The 21,787-nt window shown below is 49.4% G+C and overlaps 2 protein-coding genes across 21 annotated transcripts in view; one reads left to right on the top strand and one right to left on the bottom strand.

The window, feature by feature from the left end:
• The window catches only part of Irag2 (inositol 1,4,5-triphosphate receptor associated 2), a 60,046-nt gene extending 45,258 nt beyond the window's left edge, over positions 1 to 14,788 (top strand). For all 17 annotated transcript variants that reach the window (XM_050164688.1, XM_050164694.1, XM_050164695.1 and 14 more), the window contains 9 exons: positions 171 to 311; positions 4,838 to 4,972; positions 8,127 to 8,274; positions 10,162 to 10,205; positions 10,694 to 10,756; positions 10,865 to 10,914; positions 11,335 to 11,436; positions 13,228 to 13,335; positions 13,919 to 14,788. In XM_050164688.1, the coding sequence (XP_050020645.1) occupies positions 171 to 311; positions 4,838 to 4,972; positions 8,127 to 8,274; positions 10,162 to 10,205; positions 10,694 to 10,756; positions 10,865 to 10,914; positions 11,335 to 11,436; positions 13,228 to 13,335; positions 13,919 to 14,162 (1,035 nt within the window). In that variant the 3' untranslated portion in view covers positions 14,163 to 14,788. The remainder of the gene's footprint in view (positions 1 to 170; positions 312 to 4,837; positions 4,973 to 8,126; positions 8,275 to 10,161; positions 10,206 to 10,693; positions 10,757 to 10,864; positions 10,915 to 11,334; positions 11,437 to 13,227; positions 13,336 to 13,918) is intronic.
• The window catches only part of Dnai7 (dynein axonemal intermediate chain 7), a 42,401-nt gene continuing 35,343 nt past the window's right edge, over positions 14,730 to 21,787 (bottom strand). For all 4 annotated transcript variants that reach the window (XM_050164675.1, XM_050164674.1, XM_050164673.1 and 1 more), the window contains 4 exons: positions 20,210 to 20,424; positions 17,113 to 17,280; positions 15,972 to 16,085; positions 14,730 to 15,186 (listed from right to left, as the gene is read on the bottom strand). In XM_050164675.1, the coding sequence (XP_050020632.1) occupies positions 14,914 to 15,186; positions 15,972 to 16,085; positions 17,113 to 17,280; positions 20,210 to 20,424 (770 nt within the window). In that variant the 3' untranslated portion in view covers positions 14,730 to 14,913. The remainder of the gene's footprint in view (positions 15,187 to 15,971; positions 16,086 to 17,112; positions 17,281 to 20,209; positions 20,425 to 21,787) is intronic.

Genomic DNA, 21,787 nt, shown 5'->3' on the forward strand with positions numbered 1-21,787 from the left:
CCGCCCCCCCCCCCCCCGTACTTATGGTCCCATGATGGTTTGGCACAAGCCAGTTACCAGCCTAAGTGCAGCCTAGGATTCCAGGGAGGAGGATGCCTGGCTTGGCTTCACCCCTCTGAGACATGGGTCTTCTCTAACTGCTCTCCTTGTCCTCACTGTTGCGGCCGCAGGCAGAATTTCTCAGGCTGTCTTTGGGCCTTAAGTGTGACTGGTTTACGCTGGAAAAGAGAGTCAAGCTTGAAGAGAGGTCCCGGGACCTGGCGGAGGAAAACTTGAAGAAAGAGATTACCAACTGTTTAAAGCTCTTAGAGGTGAGCGGATGCCTGGGGACCAGTAGTCACTTGCTTACAGGCTTACCCCTCCCTCCCTCTCCCTGTCTGGCCTCAGCCACTCCGGTGCTAGGACCACAGCTGTGAGCCACATGACCAACCCTATAGTTACTGTCTGTTTTGTTGTTGTACATGGTATAGGAGTCCAGTTCCATACTTAGGCATATGGATATACACACTTTTCTCAACGCTGTTCCTGGAAGACACATCCCTTCTCCGTTGTGTGTTTTTGGTTTCGTTCTCACAGATCATTTGACCACAGACATGAGTTGTTTTCTGGCATTCTGGTGTGTTCTATAGTCATTGTGTTTGCCCCAGTACCATCCCACTTGAATTACTGGAGGTGGTGTGTACTATGTTCTTCAAAAATTATTATGCTTGCTTATTTTGCATATGGGGGGGCACATAACACGGAGCACGTATGAAGGCCAGGAGACAGTTATATTTATTGGGGGTCCATGCCATGGCTCAAACTTGAGGGAATTTTCTCCTTCCACCATGTGAGTCCTGGTGTTTGACCTCAAGTCATGTGTGCTGGCAACATGTGCTCGCTCTTACTGAGCCACCTCGCCAACTGTGTTGCGTGGGTTAGAATCAGAAGCATGGCGCCTCTGATTCTGACCTTTCATTGAGTCGCTTGAGCTGTTCACTCTTCCTCAATGGACGACCCTAATTTTAGGGTGCTTTTGTGTCAGCCTTTTTCTCTTGGGCCACCAATCAGCTCCCAAATCATAACACGGAGACTTCAAATTATGAGTGCTCAGCCTTGCCTTATGCCCGTTTCTGGCTAGCTCTTATAACTTAACCTGTTTGTTTTATTTTTTTAATCTCATGTTTTGCCTCAGGGCTTTTGACTTTTCTTTCCCTATGTCCTATTGTTCCTGCTGCGTCTTTGTCTGGCTACCTGCCCCCCAGGGGTCTCTCGTTCTCTTCTTTGTCTGGCTACCTGCCCCCCCCCAGGGGTCTCTCGTTCTCTTCTTTGTCTGGCTACCTGCCCCCCAGGGGTCTCTCTCGTTCTCTTCTTTGTCTGGCTACCTGCCCCCCAGGGGTCTCTCGTTCTCTTCTTTGTCTGGCTACCTGCCCCCCGAGGGGTCTCTCTCGTTCTCTTCACCCTCCTTCTTCCTTCCTACTTATTCCCTCTTTCCACCAGCCCTGCCTACCCCTCTCCTGCCTAGCTATTGGCTGTTTAGCTCTATATTAGACCAATCAGGTGCCCTAGGCAGGCAAGGTGAAATAGCAACACATCTTTACATAGTTAAATATTCCTCAACGTTTTTTTCTTTTTCATACTTTTTAGTGGTAGGGATCAGCATCAGAGTCTCAGGAATGTGAGACCCATGCTCTAACCCTGAGCTATGCTCCCCAAGCCCCCACATTTCTCTACTTCTGCTCACTCCCAGATGATACTGTTGAAATTCCACAGACTCTATAGATTGCTTGGTCATCAGGTCTATCAACCTTTCCATTTGTGTCTTCGTGTTATAGGTTTCAAGGAATAAGTCTTCTTCTTCTTTGCTCTGTTTTTTTTCGGGGTGTTATATTCTTTGCAATATTTATTTTAAATAAAAAGTTTCCTTGGTTTATTATTTTAAGAAGAGTCAGGACACAGAAACACAACTGATTCTTGTGCTGCTTTTGAATATTGTAATTTTTGCTAATTCAGAATTTTTGTTCTGCCTTTGGGATATGCTGCAGGTAAAAACCACACTGTGAACAGAAATATTTTATACCTCTTAGCTTCTATTTGGGATTCCTTAAAAGTCATTTTTCTTGCCTAATTGCTTTGGCTACTAAACCAATACCATAATATGTTGCATAGAAGTGAGGGTGTAGCCCTTGGCTTGTTCTTAAGTGTAGAGGGAGGGGTCATCTTCTGCCAGTGACCCTTACGTTAACCGTGGGTTTCTGACCCATGGCTTCTATTATGTTGAAGTAATTTCTTCCTATTCCTGTAATGTTTTTAAAAATGTTTTTAACAATCACAGATTCATCTTTTCTGATGCTTTTTGACTCTTTTGCTATGATTGTGTGGCTTTTTATCTTTTCTACCAATGTGGTACATTATCTCAAATGAGTCTCATGTATTGAACAAACCTTGCATCCTAGCAACAAATTCCACCCGGTCATGATGTACTGAATTCAGTATTTCACGGATGTCTTAGCATTAGAATTCCTCAGGGTTATTTATCTGCTTGCAGCATCTGTTAAGCCTTAGTATTGAGGTAATGAGTCCTCATAGAAGGAATTTGGTAATAATATGTCTTTTTTTGTTTGTTTGTTTGTTTTGTTTCTTGAGACAAGGTTTCTCTGTAGCTTTGGAGCCTGTCCTGGAACTAGCTCTTGTAGACCAGGCTGGCCTCGAACTCACAGAGATCTGCCTGCTTCTGCCTCCCAAGTGCTGGGATTAAAGGTGTGCACCACCACCTCCCCGGCTGAAATAATATGTCTTGTTGGGTGTTTGGGAAGGATTTTAAAAGCGTTGGTGTGAGTTTTTCTTTACTGTTTGGTAGAATTCCTCCGGGAAGCCGTTTGTCCCAGGCTTTTCCTTGTTGAAAGGCTTTTATCAATCAGTTGGTCTTGTCCAGTTATTTCTTCATATTTCTGTTGTAGTTACCAACCTTGTCTTGTTTACAACTCACATCTGCTCTTCTTTCTCAACCGGTTGTTGGTATCTGACAAAGGCTGTTTCTGCTAGCCAACAACCTCTTTAGCTGTAACTTAGACATATCTCTGTGTTTCTAATGTGACTGCCATTCACTGCACCTGTGTGATAACAAGGATGTGGAGTTATGTTGCAGTATTATTTCGAAAGGACATAAACAGCAAACCAGTGTAACCGGAGACTGCTCGTTCATTTCCTGGCTGCCCAGACCCGGATCACACAGAAACTATACTGATTACAGCACAGCTTGGCCAATAGCTTAGGCATATTTCTAGCTAGCTCTTACATCTTAAATTTACCCATTTCTAGTAATCTGTGTATCTCCATGATTCTGTGGCCTATTGGTAATTTCAGGCATCTTTCTCCTTCAGCAGCTACATGGTGTCTCTTTTTGATTCTGCCTACTCACTCTCTATATATCTCATCTAATCTGGCTATATTTTGCCCTGCCATAGGCCGAAGCAGCTTCTTTATTAACCAATGGTAATAAAACATATTCATAGCATACAGAGGGGAATCCCACATCAAACCAGAAAGGCCAAAGCTTGGCATTTCCAGGATTATTAATCAGTCTACCACTTGTGGTATGACTGGCAGAACCGCTTCTGAATGATAGCCACCCCACACGATGGAGCCTCTCCCAGAGTTCATGGCACTTTAGACATTTGCTCAGTCACACAGACAGTAGTAGCTTGTTTACTCTCTAGTCTGATCTTCCTTTCTGCTGGGAAGAATGCCTTGAAAGGCATCCTCGAGGTAGAAGGTGTGAGTTTGGATGAAGCATGATATTGTATGCACCTAGCCAGCCTGGCCACACCAGTATCCTAAGAGCGGACACTGGTTATCCCTCATTCATTGTGACGGAATACCCGCCAAAGGCAGTCTAGGGAAGAAAAAATTTATTTTGGCTCGAAATTTAAGACGGTAGTTCATCATGGCCAGAAGGCATGGTGACAAGAACAGCCCAAGCCATGATTGTGAGACCCAGTCAAGAGGGCAGACAAAGGTGAAGGCAGGTGCTCAGCCGGTGCCTTGGTTATTGTTCCATTGCTGTGCTGAGACACCCTGACCGAGGTCATCTATAAAAGAGTTTATTGTGGCTTACTGCTTCAGAGGGTGAGTCTCTGACCATCGTGGCAGTGAGCATGGCAGGCAGACATGGTTGCTGGACCAGTGGCTGAGCTCACATCTCATCCTCAGGACAGGGACCTACCTGGGATGTGTGGACTTCTGAAACCTCAAAGCTCACTCCTAGTGACACACCTCCTCCAGCAAGGTTGCACCTCCTAATCCTTCCCAAATAATTCTGCCAACTAAGGACCGAGTATTCAAATGTGTGAACCAATGGGGGTCGTTCTCATTCGAACCACTACAGCTGGCTTCCTCCTTTTCCTCCTTTTATTCAGTGGGGAGCCCCAGGCGTGGGATGGTGGTCCCCATATTCAGAAGTGGTCTTCCCTCCTCTCTGGAAGCACTGCCACAGGCACACCCAATGGGGTGTCTCCTAGGTGATTCTAAAATCAGTCCTGATCCAGTTCAGATTATTGTGATTCTCCTCTGAAAAAGTTAATTTGTCCTCATACAACACTTTCCACTTACGGGCATTGTCTGTTTATCTCATCCTGTCTTGTGAGCCGTGGAGGAAAGTGAGCGCACATGGGGGTAACACAACAGGAAGGGGAGACTAGGCATTGTGTACCTGTGACCCAGCACAGTGTTTGGATGCCCTGCACCGCTGGGCTTGGGTGGTGCTCTCTGCTCTCCATCGGATGCTTAGGTCCGAAAGTGGTTTATGTGGTGTTAGAAACACTGTCGAGCATGTTTTAATGCTTTGCTCCCCACACAGTCATTAGCGCCTCTATGTGACGACGACAACCAGGCTCAGGAGATCATTAAGAAGCTGGAGAAGAGTGTAACACTGCTCAGCCAGTGTGCGACGCGTGTGGCCAGCAGGGCGGAGATGCTGGGGGCCATCAATCAGGTAACAGTGGAGCTGAGAGGATTTGTGCTCCCGCAGAGTGTGGGCTACAGAATAAGAAGACGTTTTTGGAACACTTCTGGGCTTCCAGGTGTGGGTTTAAGCCTTTAAACCCAGCACCGGGGATGCAGAGGCAAGTGCGTGCTTGTGAGTCCAGGCCCAGTTTAGTTTGCACCGAGTTCCGGGCCAGCCAGGGATGCAAGGTGGGAAAGAGAGAGGAAAAGAGGCAGAGATGGGGTGAGAGCTGGCTGACTCAAAGAGGGAGGCACGGCCCTGTTTAGTCTGCAGTGTGGGTTTGTAGAAGTGTATTCCAGGGTGAGATGTAAGCCCCTTTCTCTCCTAGATCACAACAGACCCCACTTTTTTTTAGGGTGTTTCTTCCACGCTCTTCTTGAAAAACCTATGAAGGGTTTTTGCTGTTGTTGTTGTTGGGCTTTTTTGTTGTTTTGTTTGTTTTGTTTTTACTCCCATGGAGGGAGTCGGGAGCACAACACAAATGATAGGATAATGAACCAGGGGACTCCGAGGACACCGACCCGCATCAGTGCGCATGTGCAGTGGTTGGGAAAGGGCCCTGGGGCCTGCGTCACTGACGCAACTGCAGCTTCCAAAATGCCTGAGCAGTGGGGCTTTGTTCCCTCCGGATGCTCAGTGCTGACTGTGGTTTCCTTGGTCACCCTGCCTACCCTCCTATCTGCTCGTTTGAGTGTTATACAGAGTCATAAAAAAGCAGGATTTCAAGTGTGCATCTTGAGAAGTTCCCAGGAGACTCCTGAAAATCGGCACCAAACAGATGGGCTAAGGTTTCCTTAGGAAGACACTTAGCGTGTTGGAGGCTTCAGTCTGACAGTGTGTTATACAGCCTAGCGTTTTCAACCCCTCAGTTGGGGATGCTGTTGATCTTTATTTGGATTAAAGTTATGTGTGCACAGGGCTTTAAAAACCCAGGTGTCTCTGTCAGCTGCCTCACCTACCCCCATCAACTTTGTGTCTGCATCTGTGTTTCTCAGTCGCATGCTTACTGGGTCCCTTAGTGACATGTTTCCCTTTTAAGCATGATCCATAGCTTTCTTGCTATGATGATGGACATGTGTTTTTGTCAGTCTCTGCCTCCCCCACACTTTCCATCCCATATTCTCCCATCTTCTTTCTTTTTTTTTTAATATTTATTTATTTATTTATTATGTATACAATATTCTGTCTGTGTGTATATCTGTAGGTCAGAAGAGGGCACCAGACCTCATTACAGATGGTTGTGAGCCACCATGTGGTTGCCGGGAATTGAACTCAGGACCTTTGGAAGAGCAGGCAATGCTCTTAACCACTGAGCCATCTCTCCAGCCCCCTCCCATCTTCTTTCTTGACCAAGCTTTAAACTCTATGATCAGATCCAGAGTTCCCTACCGCATGAACCCTTTCCACCTTCCATGTTTCACCCGTCAGAGGGAAAACAGTACACCCGTGCTGACTCAGGCTCACTGTGCTGACTCAGGCTCACCCTATGCTGACTCGGGCTCACTGTGCTGACTCGGGCTCACTGTGCTGACTCGGGCTCACCCTATGCTGACTCGGGCTCACCCTATGCTGACTCAGGCTCACTGTGCTGGATCAGGCTCACCTGTGCTGACTCAGGCTCCCCCGTGCCGACTCGGGCTCACCCGTGCTGACTGAGCTCTTCACTTACATTGAATGCTTCGTGTGGGGCCAGGGAGCTTACTGTCCCTTCTAAATCAGCTTCACATCTTGTCCTCAAACCACCACCATGCCTTTCCTGCGTTCACCGTCAATAGTGACTTTGCTACAAGAAAACTGCCGCGGAGGGAGGGAACTGTGTCAGTGCAGTTAGTGTTAACTGCCTCAGACTTGAAGCTACCGTCAGAACCCATAGGCTGCCACCTTCCACAGCTGTAGACAGTCATTCTCCTGCACTAAGGGCAGCCACTTACCTGTACACACGATCCCATCCTGTCCCAGATTACCCAGAAACATAAGCCTCAATCCTGCCAACCGAAACCCTTTTACCAGTTCCCACTGGGACAGGTGCACATTGTTTGTAAGATGGAGGAGGCAGAGAGGTGGTGTAAATCCACCCACATGCTCACAAAACCAAGGTGACCCTCAGATTTCTGAGTTTCACGTCATCTTCTGTCTCAACGTCCTGGTGGCACCTGGCATTTCTTCCCAGATGCCTGATACATGCTGCACGGGCCCTTTCACTACCCACTGCCTCCCTCCCCCCATTCCTAGAGGCACAGGCCGGGACTAGTGGAGATTTGATGGGTGTTGCAAGGAGAGCAGCTTGTTTGTCCCAGCCGCCCAGAACGGAAATAACCACACAGAAACTGTATTAATTAAATCACTGCTTGGACCATTAGCTCTAGCTTCTTATTGGCTAACTCCTACATCTTAATTTAGCCCATTTCTATTAATCTGTGTATCACCACGAGGTCGTGGTCTACCAACAAAGTTTTAGCACGTCTACCTCCGGCCATGGATCCATAGTGTCTCTCTGACTCTACCGTCTTTCTCCCAGCATGCAGCCTAGCTTTCCCCACCTAGTTTTGTTCTTCCCTGTCATAGGCTCAAAGCAGTTGCTTTGTTCATTAACCAATAAAATCAACACATAGACAGAAGGACCTCCCACACCAGATGGGGGAGACTTTCACCACTCCTATCTCCTGCATCAGTTGTTAAAACGTGCCTCGTTGCTCTACCTTCAGACCAGCAAGAGAATACAGCCACAATTGGTGTTGGCATGTCTACCACAGCACCTAAGTCACCGCCCACTCCCAACCTCTGCACTAACACAGTGGCTTCCAAAATGGTCCTGCTTATGTCAAATCCTAATCCTTCCAACACTTTATTCTTTAACAAGCAGCTTGTGTGTGTGTGTGTGTGTGTGTGTGTGTGTGTGTGTGTGTGTACCTGTGTGGGTGCCTGCACGTGTGTGTGGGTGTGTGTACATGTTTGCCACAGTGCTCGTGTGTAGGTCAGGGGGCAACTTGGGAGAGCTGCTTTTGTCCTACAGGCTGTAGGGGTGGACTCAGGCCTTTGGGCTTGCATGCGGGCTTTTCACTTGCCAGGCCACCCTGCAGGCCTCAGTGTGTTTTATCTGAGTGCTGAGAACGGTGTTGCTGATGGAAGCTGACTCTTGCAGGAAAGCCGGGTGAGCAAGGCGGTGGAAGTCATGATTCAGCACGTGGAAAACTTGAAGAGGATGTATGCCAAAGAGCATGCCGAGCTGGAGGAGTTGAAGCAGGTTCTGTTGCAGAACGAGAGGTCCTTCGCACCTCTGGAAGATGAGGGTAACGGTGATGTGCTGCCTTGGTGGCTAAGAGTGTTTGCTGCTCATCTTGGGTCCCAGAAACCATGTCTCTTAGTTTACAGCAGCCTCAACTCCAGCTCCAGGGGATCTGATGCCCTCTACTGGCCGCAATGGGCAGCTGCACTCACATTTAAGTGAACACACATGCGCGCGCGCGCACACACACACACACACACACGCACACAGAGTTTTAGTTTCTTCTTTTTTCCTCTTTCTTCTTCCTTCCTCATTCCTCATGGATAGGATCTCTCTATATAGCCCTGGCTTTCCTGGAACTCCCTATGTGGATGCAGACTGACTTCAAACTTAGAGCTCCACCTGCCTCTGTCTCCCAAGTACTGGGATTAAAGGTGTGCACCATCATACCTGGCCTACATAGTTTTAATTTTAAAAGATAATTGTTATGATTTCTTAATATTCTCTTTCATGATCCCTCACTGTCTTGCTGCATCATTTAATAGGATCATTAAGTTCAGGTTATATTAGGAAAAAACTTTTGTTCCTGTGTTTTATATAATATCAGGGAAAAAACAGAAAGACACCACGGGTTCTTTGTGTTATCCTCAGAATCCATGAATTTACTTTGGATCACAGAGACACGGCCCTTCGTCCCACACCTTAAGAAGACTCTAGTGTCTAGCCAGGGTGCATCAGAGCTGGTTCTTTCTTCACACATGATAATGTGCAATAAATGAACCACTCCCACCCCATAGTTTGGATTCTTGAAGGAGTTATTGATCCTAGATTGAGAGACAGATGAGAACATGTGGTTTCTATAAATCTTATGATTTTTTTTTTAGATTTACTTCTTTTTATTTTGTGGGCATGACTGCTTATATGTATGTGCATGCAGTGCCCGTGGAGGCCAGCAGAGGGTGCCTGGCCTTCTGGAACTGCACAAAGATGCTTGTGAGCCTCACAGATGCTGGGGATTGAACTTGGGTCCTTTGCGAGAGCAGCCACTGCTCTTAACCACTGAGCCATCTCTCCAGCTCTCGATGGAGTAAACAGTATAAGCTCTTCTGAACGGAATTCTTACTTTAGTAATGCTTCCTCTGTTGGATGTTCTTCTGCATGCTAGCAGGCACTGTAGACAGCTGCAGGAACGTTAGTGGTTTATATGGGGGCCGTCGGGGCTGGAGATATTGCTCAGGGGTTGAGCACTTGCCAGACGCATAGGAAGTCCCTGAGCTCAAGCCTAGTGCCACAAAATAGAACAAATTAAACATCTTTGTGAGTAGTTCCTAGAGTCTTGGTTTTAGGGTTTGAGACAGTGTGGCTCTATAACCAAGGCTGGCCACAACAATTTTCCTGTCTTAACCTCCAGAGTCGTCATAAACCATTTATGACCTTTACTTGACAGAGATGCACGTGTGAGTTCAAAAGGCAAAATCGTGTGACCAGAGAGATGGCCCAGTGGTTAAGCTGTTCTTGCAGTGTCCCAACACCCACACAGTGGCTCACAGCTATCTGTGACTCAGTTTTAGGGGGTTGGGAGTCAGATGTGGGGGGTCAGATGTGGGGGGCCAGATGTGGAGGGCCAGATGTGTGGGGTCAGAAATGGGGGGTCAGATGTGGGGGGCTGATGTGGAGGGTCAGATATAGGGAGTCAGATGTGGGGGTCAGATGGGGGGTCAGATGGGGGGTTTGATGGGGGGTCAGATGTGGGGGGCCTGATGGGGAGGGTCAGATGTGAGGGGTCAGATGTGGGGGGTCTGATATGGGGGGTCAGTTGTGGGGGATCTGGTGTGTGGGGTCAGATGTGGGGGGTCAGATATGGGGGGCTCAGATGTGATACACAGACATACATGCAGGGAGAACATACACAATTCTCAGAAAATTTTAACGTGGTAATATTTCCTTTTAGATGACTGTCAGATTAAAAAACGTTCATCTTCTCTAAATTCCAAGGTAATTACTAATTTCATAATTAAAAAATCCTGACAAAATGCTCATAGGATGTTAAGATGGTAACCTTTTACTGGAAGTCACAGAACTGGGATTTAAATCTTCTAAGCAGAGAAGGGAAGGTAACAAAAGAGAAAAAAACACATTTGGCTAAATTACAATACAGCTAGTCTTTTAGGAAAATACAGGGAAAATGAGCATAAACGTAAGCGTGTTTCTCGGTGCAAACACGCACAGCGTGACCCAACAGCAAAGGTATTCGGTGTGAGCTGAAGACAGATCCGTGAAAGCCCAGGTAAGAGACCTCGCTCTTGGCTGGCGGAAGTCATAAAGCCAAGGCTGGGGGAGACGGAAGTTCTGGAAGATGATTTGCCATGCAGTGCCCTTGAACGCTCCTCTGCTTCCTGACAGCTGAGCGTGGTGGCAAGCAGCGTGCGGAGGACGTGACGCCCCTCCCCAATGTTCTAATTGTACTTCTCTCTACTCTGTAGCCATCGTCTCTTCGAAGAGTGACAATTGCCTCTTTACCCAGGAATCTTGGAAATATAGGGATGGTAAGTGCACTTGGAGGCCTCTGCCTTGGAAGTAAACTCGTCTGTCCCTATGACCCAAACGTAATTCCTTCACTGAACTCTATCTTACCATTTCTCGGCCCTCCGTAGGTATCTGGGGTGGAAAACAATGACAGATTCAGTCGGCGGTCGAGCAGCTGGTAAGTGTGACCTGTGCCTACTCTGGGAACCCATGCAAGCCGAGAGTGGGGCTCAAGCAGATGGACATTGACAATAACCTTAGATTTGCTCAGAGTGTGAGCAGTGCAGACATTAAAACTGGCATGGGTCAGGAGGTGGTGCACACCTTTAATCCCAGCACTCGGGAGGCAGAGGCAGGAGGATCTCTGTGAGTTTAAGGCCAGCCTGGTCTACAAGAGCTAGTTCCAGGACAGGCTCCAAAGTTACAGAGAAACCCTGTCTTGAAAAACCACACACACACACAAAAAGTGGCATTCTGTCGTGGCAGCTGCCCTGGGGAATGAGGGTTACAGTGTGATTTCTGCACTGACTTGAGAGTCGGGGGACACAGTGGCAGCAGGAACAGCTTTGCTGATCACATGGCCATTATCTTTGTGTAGGAGAATTTTGGGGACAAAGCAGAGTGAGCACCGCCCCTCGCTACACCGATTTATTAGCACCTATTCCTGGGCAGACGCCGACGACGAGAAATGTGACGTGAAGTAGGTGACTTGTGGTGTGTCATGAACCTAGTGTGCGCTGAGGCCTGCAGTGATCTGTCATGATGTGTCCGTCAGTCTGGTGTGATCTGAGCCTGCATAGGGATCTGGTGTGCGCTGAGGCCTGCAAAGGGATCTGTCCTGATGTCTGTCGGTCTGGTATGAGCTGAGGCCCGCAGAAGGACAGAGAGACTCTGAACCACTTTATAAACGTCATTGGGAACACAGTGGCTCCTCCGGCCCTCAGTGTGGCAGTACTTTAATAACTCCCTGCGATTTCCCAGACCTAGACACGCCCATCGCCAGGGTCACAGAACTAAAATCTCAATCACCCTACAGTACTAAGCCAGAAATGGGTAGAGAATATGTTTGCACGTGTAACATATGCCCTTTGTGATGTCTGTCTTGTGAAAAGGAGAGACATTTCATCCTCTGCTCAGCAGAGTTTGTCTTTTTGATACACAGGGGCTGCTATGTAGCCCTAGCTGGCCTCAAACGAAAAGCAACCCTCTGATCTCAGACTTCTGAATGTTGGGATCACAGGTGTCACCACTATGTCTAGAATATGTTTAGCAAGTTTAATGAGTTAAAATATGCTGTATGCTTCCACAGTGAAAACCAGAGGGCAAAGGGTGAGGTAACTCGATGCCACGGCCTCTCACGCCACCTTATTTGGTCCGTTTGGTCATCTATTATAACTTCTCCCTCAGGTCTCTCATTTAAGGGATTTTAAACATATCCCAGAGCGCCTCCAGCACACTTGCTCAGCCCTAAGATCAGGAAGAGACAACACAGGCGTCTCACACATCCCAGAATCCAGCAGCCCATGTCCCTATCTAGCTATGGTGATGGTCTGCTCTGACATCACAGGCATCTCACACATCCCAGGACCCTGCAGCCCATGTCCCCATCTAGCTATGGTGATGGTCTGCTCTAACATCACGGGCACATGCTCCCCATTTATAGTATCGGCCTGAGCTACGTAGGGAAAATGACAAGGGCTTCCTTCAAAGACTGCTTGCCTACGGCTTCACTCAGTCCTTGTAATCAAAGACAGAGATGAAGATGCTCATGGGACCTGTCCCCTCATGTCCCCTCCTCCTTAGACACTCTCCTCTGGCAATCATGGGCGTCATGAGCTAAAAATTTCAAAATTCAAATTGAACCAGGAGCCATTAGTTAGGTCAGTTTGCTTAGGTGGAGGGCGCCCTCTCTGGGTTATGATTTAAAATACACGCAGTCTAGACACTTCCTAGGGCTCTAAGTACCAGTTTCAGCTAGCTTCACATTCAGCAAATTTTCATACGCTTTTTAAATTAACATGTGAGAGGAACGGCACTTGGACCGTATTCCAAGTCAGCACCGATCCAAACACTATCAAAAAGAAGCCAGAAGAGTATGCCTAGGGTCCCCTGCTCTGAGGAGGCAGAAACAGGAGGACCACTCCAAGGGTGAGGCCTGCCAAGGCTCTACCAGGAAGTAAGTGCATGGACTGCTCCCAGGAGATACTGAAACAGGAGTTGGCTCTTCTAAGGAGTTACCGTTTCAGGAAATGGGCCACCAACAGGCTGAAGTATGGTTCAGGAGGGGCACAGGGAGCCGCACTATTGAGCAGACGTGGTCAAAGATCACTTAGAATCTTGAATTTCCTCTTGTGGGTGTCCCTGGCCAGCATACTACACAGAAGTTATCTGAACTTCCTCTAAGTTTGGTGATCTAACATTTAGAATTTGAGACCTCAGTGATGGTTTGTAAACATAGCATGTTATCATTGGTTTCAAAAACTATTTGCAGAACCCGAGATGCCCCTGAACCACCCGGAGAAGAGGCAGTGGAGACGACCAGGAAGGCCAGCCTTTCTGAAAAGAGAAGCAGCCCCTCCAGCTGGGACAGCGGGGCAGTGTAAGACGCTCACTCACTGGGGAGGGCGGGGATGGAGAACACTGGGCTAGCCATGGCGCTCAAACTGCTTTCTAGACGGGCATGTGGATTGTTATGACTAAGACAGACCACAGTGTGGTGGTGGTCCACGGCAGCAGCTCCCCTGACACTGGCCTATGCAGTGCAGGAACCTGACTCTTGGTCCCAGGCTCTGCCCTGCTCAGTCCCAGGCTCAGTCCCAGGCTCAGTCCCAGGCTCAGTCCCAGGCTCAGCCTGGGGACTGGTGCAGAGGCCAGCGAGGTGGTACGAAGGCTGGTTTCCTGCAGCTTACTTGAGCAGGGAAGGTGCTGTTTCAGTGGGAAGTGCATTTGAAAGGATAAATGCGTCAGTGCCCGTGTCACAGGCCCCACATTGTAGCCGACTATTCCTTTCATTCTACTAGTCAAGAAAGGGGGGGCGCGGACTGTACCCTAAACCAAGGCTCCGCCCTAAGGTGCAGTTAAGGCAGCCTTGTCGGGGTACTCTGTAACTCCTGCCACCAGTAGAGGCGAGTCTCCAGGCTCCACACGCTGTGACTGCCCCTTCCCCTGTGCTCTCCCCACAGATGCAGCTCGGTGACTTCCTGGGTCACTCACCTGCAGGCGTCCTTCAGAAGAGCCAACAGAGTACTCTGGCTCTCCATGGTCTTCATCGTATTGTTTGCAGCGCTCATGAGCTTCCTCACCGGCCAGTTCTTCCAGACGGCGGTGGAAGCTGCGCCCGCACAGGAAGGCAGCGCCTGGATGTCTCTGGAACACATCTTATGGCCGCTTACCAGACTCAGGCACAATGGGCACCCACCGGCCTGACCGCAGCACAGCCAAATGTCCCGCTCTGTTTTTAACATTTCCCTCTGAGGTTCATCAAGTAGTAACATTCAAGTAATTATAGCATGAAACCAGGGTTTGCGTGGGACAGTGGTTTTGTACTCTGTAAAGATTTGTCACTTGTCTGGTTTAATAAAATGCTGAAAGGTCAGTAGCCAAGCAGGAAGTATAGGCGGGGTGACCAGAACAGGAGAATTCTGGGAAAAAAGAAAGGCTTAGTCTGCATTTGTCACAGAGGAAGCCGGACACAGAGGAAGCAAGATGAGAATGCCTCACCAATGAAAGGTGCCAAGTCACGTGGCTGACATAGACAAGAATTATGAGCTAATTTAAGATGTAAGACTTAGTAAGAAGCCTGACATAACAGGCCAACCAGTTTATAATTAATGTAGACCTCTGTGTGTTTCTTTGGGGCTGAATGGCTGCAGAATCAGGCAGGACAGAAACCTCTGTCTACAGGGTTCTCAGAGCTGCTGAGATATTTTAATTCCCCAACTATTTAGCACAGGGAGAGGATGCCGCCTAGGGTATTTTAGTGAGCTTTCTGAGACAGAGAGACATAGTGCTTTTATTGAAATGTATCAAAATAAAGAACTATTCCAATCTCATGCAGTGAACTTGAATATAGAGTGCTCATAGATCATCTTAGTAGTTTGTCATAGCAACACTTGGAGAATACCTGATTCCTCCTGGGGTCTGAGGGTCCCACCAGCCGTTACACGGGCCGTGAAGACTAGGAAAAGCTAAGAACCCGGATGGACAGCAACATGTGGCACACGGAGTCGATGAACTGGCAATCTGAGTGCCTAACCTTCTCCATCGCCTCTGGAGAGGCAAAGTCCTTCACCATGTGATACAAAGTAGAGTGAAACTCAGTCTCCTCCTTGAGGGCCTCGGAGAACACCTCGCTGTCTTCCCTGATCTTCAGCAACTGTGCCCTGTCACCGCTGAACATGAGGAGGGCCCAGAGATGCTCCTCGGCTTCCTCTGCCAGGCCTTCCTTCACCTGGAGAGAGAATTTCAGTTCTGGGAACGCCAAGACATGCACAAGGACAGGAGCTGCTGAGTCCCCAGGTCACCCAGCTGAAAGACAGTGTCACTCTGGAGACCAGGCTGGCTCAGCACAGCTGAGACCACGCTGAATGCCCCATTTCTGAGTTTTAAACCACGCTGCATGCCCCATTTCTGAGTTGTTTTAAACCACGAAGCTATGTGCATTGGGGCATCTGTGGAGCAGCTGCCTGTGTCTCCATGAGACAGATGTTACCCAAGCACTGCTCTAGAAGCTGAGCCAACAGTGGGTACCCCACCCACAGATACTGACCGCACCATGCAGACCCAGCTTTCACAGTAGGGACAAGAGAAAGAAACATGGTGGCTGCCCTATGCTGACATACTCACGGCCAAGCCTGGTGGTGGGGAGGGTGGGGAGTTAACACCTTGGGGATGGGACATACATATAGTATGTATGAGGTTCTGGCTTCCAGCCTAGCTCAGGGGAAAACCAGCCAGCCTTGAGTTGGGAAGGTGTCTGTTCTATGTGTCAGCAGTAAAGTGTCGGGAAGTTAGTCTGCAGGACGCCCATGAGCCATGGGTACTCGCACACATGGGTCCCTTATCAGAGTCGGTAAAGACGGTCAGTCTTTCAGTGGTCTGACACACCAGAACTCAGAATGTCACAACATTCTGAATGTCGATTTCCCCTTTAAGAGGAGGGGAAGATGGTTCCATGCACTTCCCGGGTGTCTTCTCTTTGGAAGACAGGGTCGTTTCCTGGTTTGCATACTGTACCCTAAACACGACTCTGGAGGAGTTGCAGCTCATGTTCCACTTGCTCCATCTGAATGCAAAGGCAGAGCTCAGTAGGGCCATTTGTCGATAGGCCTTCACCTCCACCATGGGGACCTGTCCAGAGGGGCGTGCGCATAGTCAGTCTTCAAGTGTTCCAGCAAGCCTCCCCACCCCACCTCTCTGTCAGCTGGCCTTATTTCCAATTTTACATCAGATTTGTGACTCCACTCTCAATCAGGCAGCGGCTTTCCCTTTCTGCACGCGCCCTAAAGTGAACAGTGTCCACAGAGTCCTCTGTGAGCTGTCCCCAACACTGCGCCTTTCCTAGTCCGACAGTTCCAGGCTCCTCAGCAGACCTGCCAGTTGGCTGCTCCCTTGGGGGGGCCTGGTTGCAGCTGGGCTTTCTACCTAGAAAGAGCCCCCCACGCCACCCCACCGAGACAACCCAGGGGTGCACACCTCACTTTCCAGCTGAGATTGCCACGGAGCGGACTGTGCAGTCCAGCCTCCCTCCTCCTCCCTCCTCCGGAGCCTGCCTACACTGCCTCCCTCCTCCTCTGTTTGTTCTGTTTCCCCACAGCACTTTCTGCCTTTCTAAGTGCAAGGCCCCTCATTCTCTGCTAGATTGTCAGCTCCCAGGGCAGGCCCTGTTCTACAGACAGGAGCAGGGTGGTGCGCACAGTTAACTGTGTCACCGGGCCACTAAAACTGACCTGTTCTATCTGCGTTTTTACGTCCACACCCTTCGGGACATGATTGGCAGGGGTTACCCAATTATTGCCAAGGTGAAAAGACACCAGAAGGTGGCAGATGTGTTCTCCAGTACAGAACGCTTCCGTGACTCAGGGCAGTCCCCACGCCTGGTGCTCTAGTGCCGGGCTGGCTGCTAGAACAGTCTAAAGCCCCTGTTCTCCAGGGGCCCAGTTCAGAAGGAGCCCAGAATAGCACAGACACAGGGACCCTGCCGAGACCACAAGGGACGTGGTTCTGCAGGCTGGGGCCCACGTGTGATGCGGGCGAGACAGTCACAGCCCCGCTGCAGACCCAGCTCTGGGCTGCTTTTGCCAACAGTGACCCTGGAGATGGCAGGTGCCGCAGCGGCACCTAGGTTCCCACCCACTGAACTTAGCGCCTCAGTCACCTTGTTGTTGACGACGACGTAGAAGTGAGAGTACACAGTCGGGAAGATGTTCACCCCCGCCTCCTTCAAAGCCATGATGAAGGGCACGGGCCTCATCCACTTCCCTTCTAAATGAGACAAATGCTCCTGGCTTCTCAGTTTGATTGACGCTAACATGCAGAGGTTTTCCTAAATTTCAAGGAGAGAAAAGAAATTGGTTTAATCAGTAATATGCCAGGTCTAGCCTTCTCACTGTGGTAGTTCTGAAATCATAGGCCACTCTACAGTTAAACAGTGCAGTTGGTATGTCTTGGGCCTGATTTGGAAGCCCCACCTGGGGTCCCATCACCTCAGGGTCCCCTCATTGCCTCAGGCAGGTCACTAACTTCCAAGGCTCCTCTGGGTACTTGAGGGATTAGGAATGGTGCCTCAGACCCATTTTATAAGATGTGAGAGCACTCTGTGTCCATTCTGAATTAAAGTAGCCATTAAACAATCATGATTGTACTTTAGGACCTATTCTTAATTTTTAACATCTGTGAGATGTAACATGCTGTAAACTGTCCAGTTTTGAAGGAGTACAAAATAAGAATGCAGCTAGTCCTGCCTGTTTAACCTACTAGATCTAAATGATCTCAGGATCTGTCCAGTGTAAAAATGAAGTCAGTTGGTGTTTTTCTTGCCAAATACTCAAAATCCACCATGCATTTCTCAGTTGTGGCGTTCATCGGTTTGGTCCGGCTGCATCTTATTCGAGAGCTTGATTACCACCTGCACAGGGGCCACCTGTAAAACCCAAAGACGCGTGCGCACTGTACTGAAAGAGACCACCCTGCCCCCTGCCTAGCCGGGCTCCCTCCTGGACCCCAGATTAGGCACAAACCACACCCAAACACCCATTTTCACAGAGAGATCCTTTATTAAGTGGTGAAGACTTATATAGAGTGGCTGCTTTCTGTCTCCAGCAGGAAAACAGCAGCGAATGACCTTGCGGGGGGGGGGGGGGGGGGGGGGGGGGGGGGGGGGGGGGTGAAGTCTGTGTCAGGATGGGCCACCACGCGGTGTGTTTCCATTACTCAAGTTGATTGGGAGAACCAAAGGGAGCTTTTTGTGTTGGACTTCAATACTTTGACAGCTAGACCTTGGCAGTCATAAGGAGGAAGTGGCCGATTAAGGGAAGAGACCTTGGCGGCTAGCTTTAGGATTGTACTCTAACAGTGTTCAGCAAGGCAGAGGGAATGCAGGAGATGGCGAGGCCTGCCAGGGTCATGCTTGCCATGCCCGAATGTAGCATGGATTCTAATTGGTCTTAATAAGAAGAACCCAGAGTCAGACATAGGGGTTAATGCTGAAGATCAGAGCAGCAGAGCAGCCAGCCACCAGATCTTACGTCTATGACATCCTCAGACCAAAGGGACAATCCTGTTCCTACAAAACCTCAGACTGAAGGTTCCTGTCTCCTCCCGCCTTCTACTGCTCTCTCTGCCCAGCCATATCGTTAACTCCAGTCTCCACCTCCCTAGTGCTGGGATCACCTTTGTGTGAGCTCTGTTTCTCTTTTAGACAGATTCAATCTCAGGTAGCCCAGGGTGGCCTTGAACTCACAGAGATCCAGTCTGCCTCTGTCTCCTAAGTGCTAGGATTAAAGATGTGCACCACCACTCCCTGACAAGTATGGCTGACGAGAGGCTTAGCTCTGCACTCTGATCTTCAGGCAAGCGATATTTGTTAGATCACAAACAAAATGTCACCACACTCCAGCTGGCCAGAGTTCCTTCATCTATGACCTGCATGTTCATTAATAGACACAGGCATCAGCCTCTGCCCAGCAGACTAAAATCATGCATGGTGATGTGGGAGTGTCATATATCAATCTGTTGATTTCATTGGTTAAGCAATAAAGGAACTCCTTGGCCCTGATAGGTTAAAACATAGGTGGGAGGAGTAAACAGAAAGGATGCTGGGAGGAAGAGGAAGTAAGGTCAGACTCTGCTCTGCTCCCGGGGAGACTCGACAGCTCTGCTCTCTGGAGCAGAGACGCCAGGCTCTGCTCTCCCAGGCAGCTCCGACCCAGGATGGACGTAGGCTAGAATCTTCCCGGTAAGCGCACCTTGGGGTGCTTACACACATAACTAGAAATGGGCTAGTCCAGGTGCGAGAGTTAGCCAAGAAGAGGCTAGATAGAAATGGGCCAAGCGGTGTTTAAATGAATACAGTTTGTGTGTTGTTATTTCGGGCATGAGCTAGCAGGCAGTCGGGGTGCTGGGGACGCAGCCCCGCTGCCCCAATTTCAACAGCATGGCATCTTCCCTGGGCTTGAACTGGGTGGTGAGAGAAGGCAGGGAGGCCAGGGAGGGAGGCCGGGCAGCAAGGCCAGCAGGGCAATGCCCCGTACACTCTCAGGACAGCTGTCCTAATAGATGGCAGGCAGGCTGCCGGTGTTTTAAGGGCTTGAGAAGTCACCCAATGACCCCCTCAGAGGCTTTATTTGTTTTGTTTGTTTGAGACAGGATCTCACAGTGTGCCTCTGGCTGGCCAGGACCTATGCCTTTGAATACTGGGATTAAATGTGTTTTCCACCATGCTTGTCCCACGTGGGCTTGGAGCCTGATGGTCTGGGAGCCTTTCTAGAACTGTATCCAGAAGGGTTGCAGCTCTTCTTACAACAGCTTATTTTGCACATCACAAAATTATACTGGGAAAGTGGAGGGGTACACCCTCACCCCATATGTTTTAAAACACCTCCATGCTGCCTAAGAAAGTCCCTTAGACCACGGTGCAGCAAGTCCCTCCCCTCAGCCTGCGGCATGAACCCACTGCTCTGGGGCTTCCAAGGCTATTCCTGAGGGGCAATAAGCAGTCTTGTTCACCAAGACAAGCCATAGAAAGAAGAGACAAGGAGTGAGGCTTGCCGGGGTGACTGCGCCAGCCCTAGGAACCGGGGAACAAGCTGGAACCCCCTCTTACTGCTGCTTATTTACTCCACGGACTTGGCTTGGAAATCACAGCTCCAGGGCGTTCTACATGAGTGCTCGTGACACACCGCGCAACCCAACCCTTACGTTTCTATTTCTACCTGAGTGCGTAGGCGGGCTGTGACTGTGAGGTCGTCACCCACCTTGATGTGTATCTGGAGCTCGGTGAAGAGCGTGGTCACTGTGATGAGAACCCTGTTCACACCGAGGGGTCGCAGTTCCCAGGACTGGTAAGGCATGTTAATATGGGTGTCTTGAATCAAGGTGACGGGGCCCAAAGTATCCAAGTTGAAGGTGATGAGCCTCTCTTCTCGATCGTAAACGACACAGCTGATGCCATCTGTCCTCCAGAGCTTACCTTTGCGACAGAAAATGACATTATTTCACGGTTTTCCTACAGAAGCGAGTGAAAACATCTAAATACTTGTACTGTGTCCTAATTGTCTTCTTATTAAGACTCTCAAGGAAGAGCGCCCCTGCTGGGAGATCCCTGCCTCCAGGGTCCGTGAGGGAGGGGAGACTCTGCTCAGCCTGTCTTTGTTGCCTTCTCTCACACCCGTTTCCAGCCCCCTCTCCTGCCTGTGCCCGTGTGCATGCGCCCATCCTTCCCTGGCCCTGCTCAGAGGCTTTCTTTCTTTGTTTTTTTCTTTTCTTTTCTTTTTTACCTGCTTTGCTTTTTAAAGGTTTGTTTTTGTTTAAAGATTAAACTTTCAGGGATCATTTCCAAGTTTGTTACATATTTTCATGTGTTTCTCCTACATGTATATATGTGTGCCAACTGCATGCACTGCCCACAGAAGCCAGCAGAGGGCACCAGCGCCCATGGAACTAGAGTTACAGATGGTTGTGAGCATCTCAGAACAGAACGCAGGTCCTCTGCAAGAGCAGCCAGTGCTCTTAACCACTGAGCCACCTCCAGCCTTCTCACTTCCATGTTAAATAGCTGTACAACTCTCTGGTTTCCAAGGATACGATCTCGCTTTAGGAACCGGATGAAACTGTGCAGCCGCGTTCCTGATGCAAAGAGGCATTTTTAAATCAGAGGACAACTTCAGGTGTTGGTCCTCAGCTGTCACCTTACTTGAGGCAGAGTCCAACATTGTCTGCTGTGCAGGCCAGGCTGGTTAGATTTTGGGGTTCTCTGGTCTCCGTCTCCCAACTTACTGTAGGAACACAGTGGCTACTGATGCTTGCTAAGTGCCTGGCTTTTCCATGAGCTCTGGAGATTCAAACTCGGGTCCTCACACCACTGGAGCCGGTGCCATGCCCACTAAGCCTGCTCTCTAGTCTAGTGGGGGCAATCTTAGATAAACAATTAGGAGCCCCACTCTGGGCAGGCACGAGGTAGCTTGGTGGGTAAAAGTGCTTGCTGCCAAACCTGACCATGTGTGGTTTGGATGGCTGGACTCTGTAGGGTAGGAGGAGAGGACCAACACCTGTATGGTGTGATCTGACCTCCATGAGTGCTGTGGCATGCACACCCCCTCCACTAAAACAAGCCAATAATGAGTGTAAGCTACAGAAGTCCTGAGCTGGGGCTTCAGAGGGCACAGCACAACCCAGCAGTCAAGGCCTTGGGCTCCAGCCCAGCCTTTGAGGGGTAGGAGCAGGAAGGTAGGAAGTTTGGGGGCATCCTGGACTATACCTTGACTTGGAGACCAGTTAGCCTTTAGGAGACCCTGTCTCAAAACCATGGGAAAGGGAGGGAGGGAGGGAGAACA

This window comes from Alexandromys fortis, unplaced genomic scaffold (assembly GCF_014885135.2).
Source record: "Alexandromys fortis isolate MF-2015 unplaced genomic scaffold, M_Fortis_MF-2015_v1.1 scaffold_153, whole genome shotgun sequence".
Classification (NCBI taxonomy): Eukaryota; Metazoa; Chordata; class Mammalia; order Rodentia; family Cricetidae; genus Alexandromys; species Alexandromys fortis.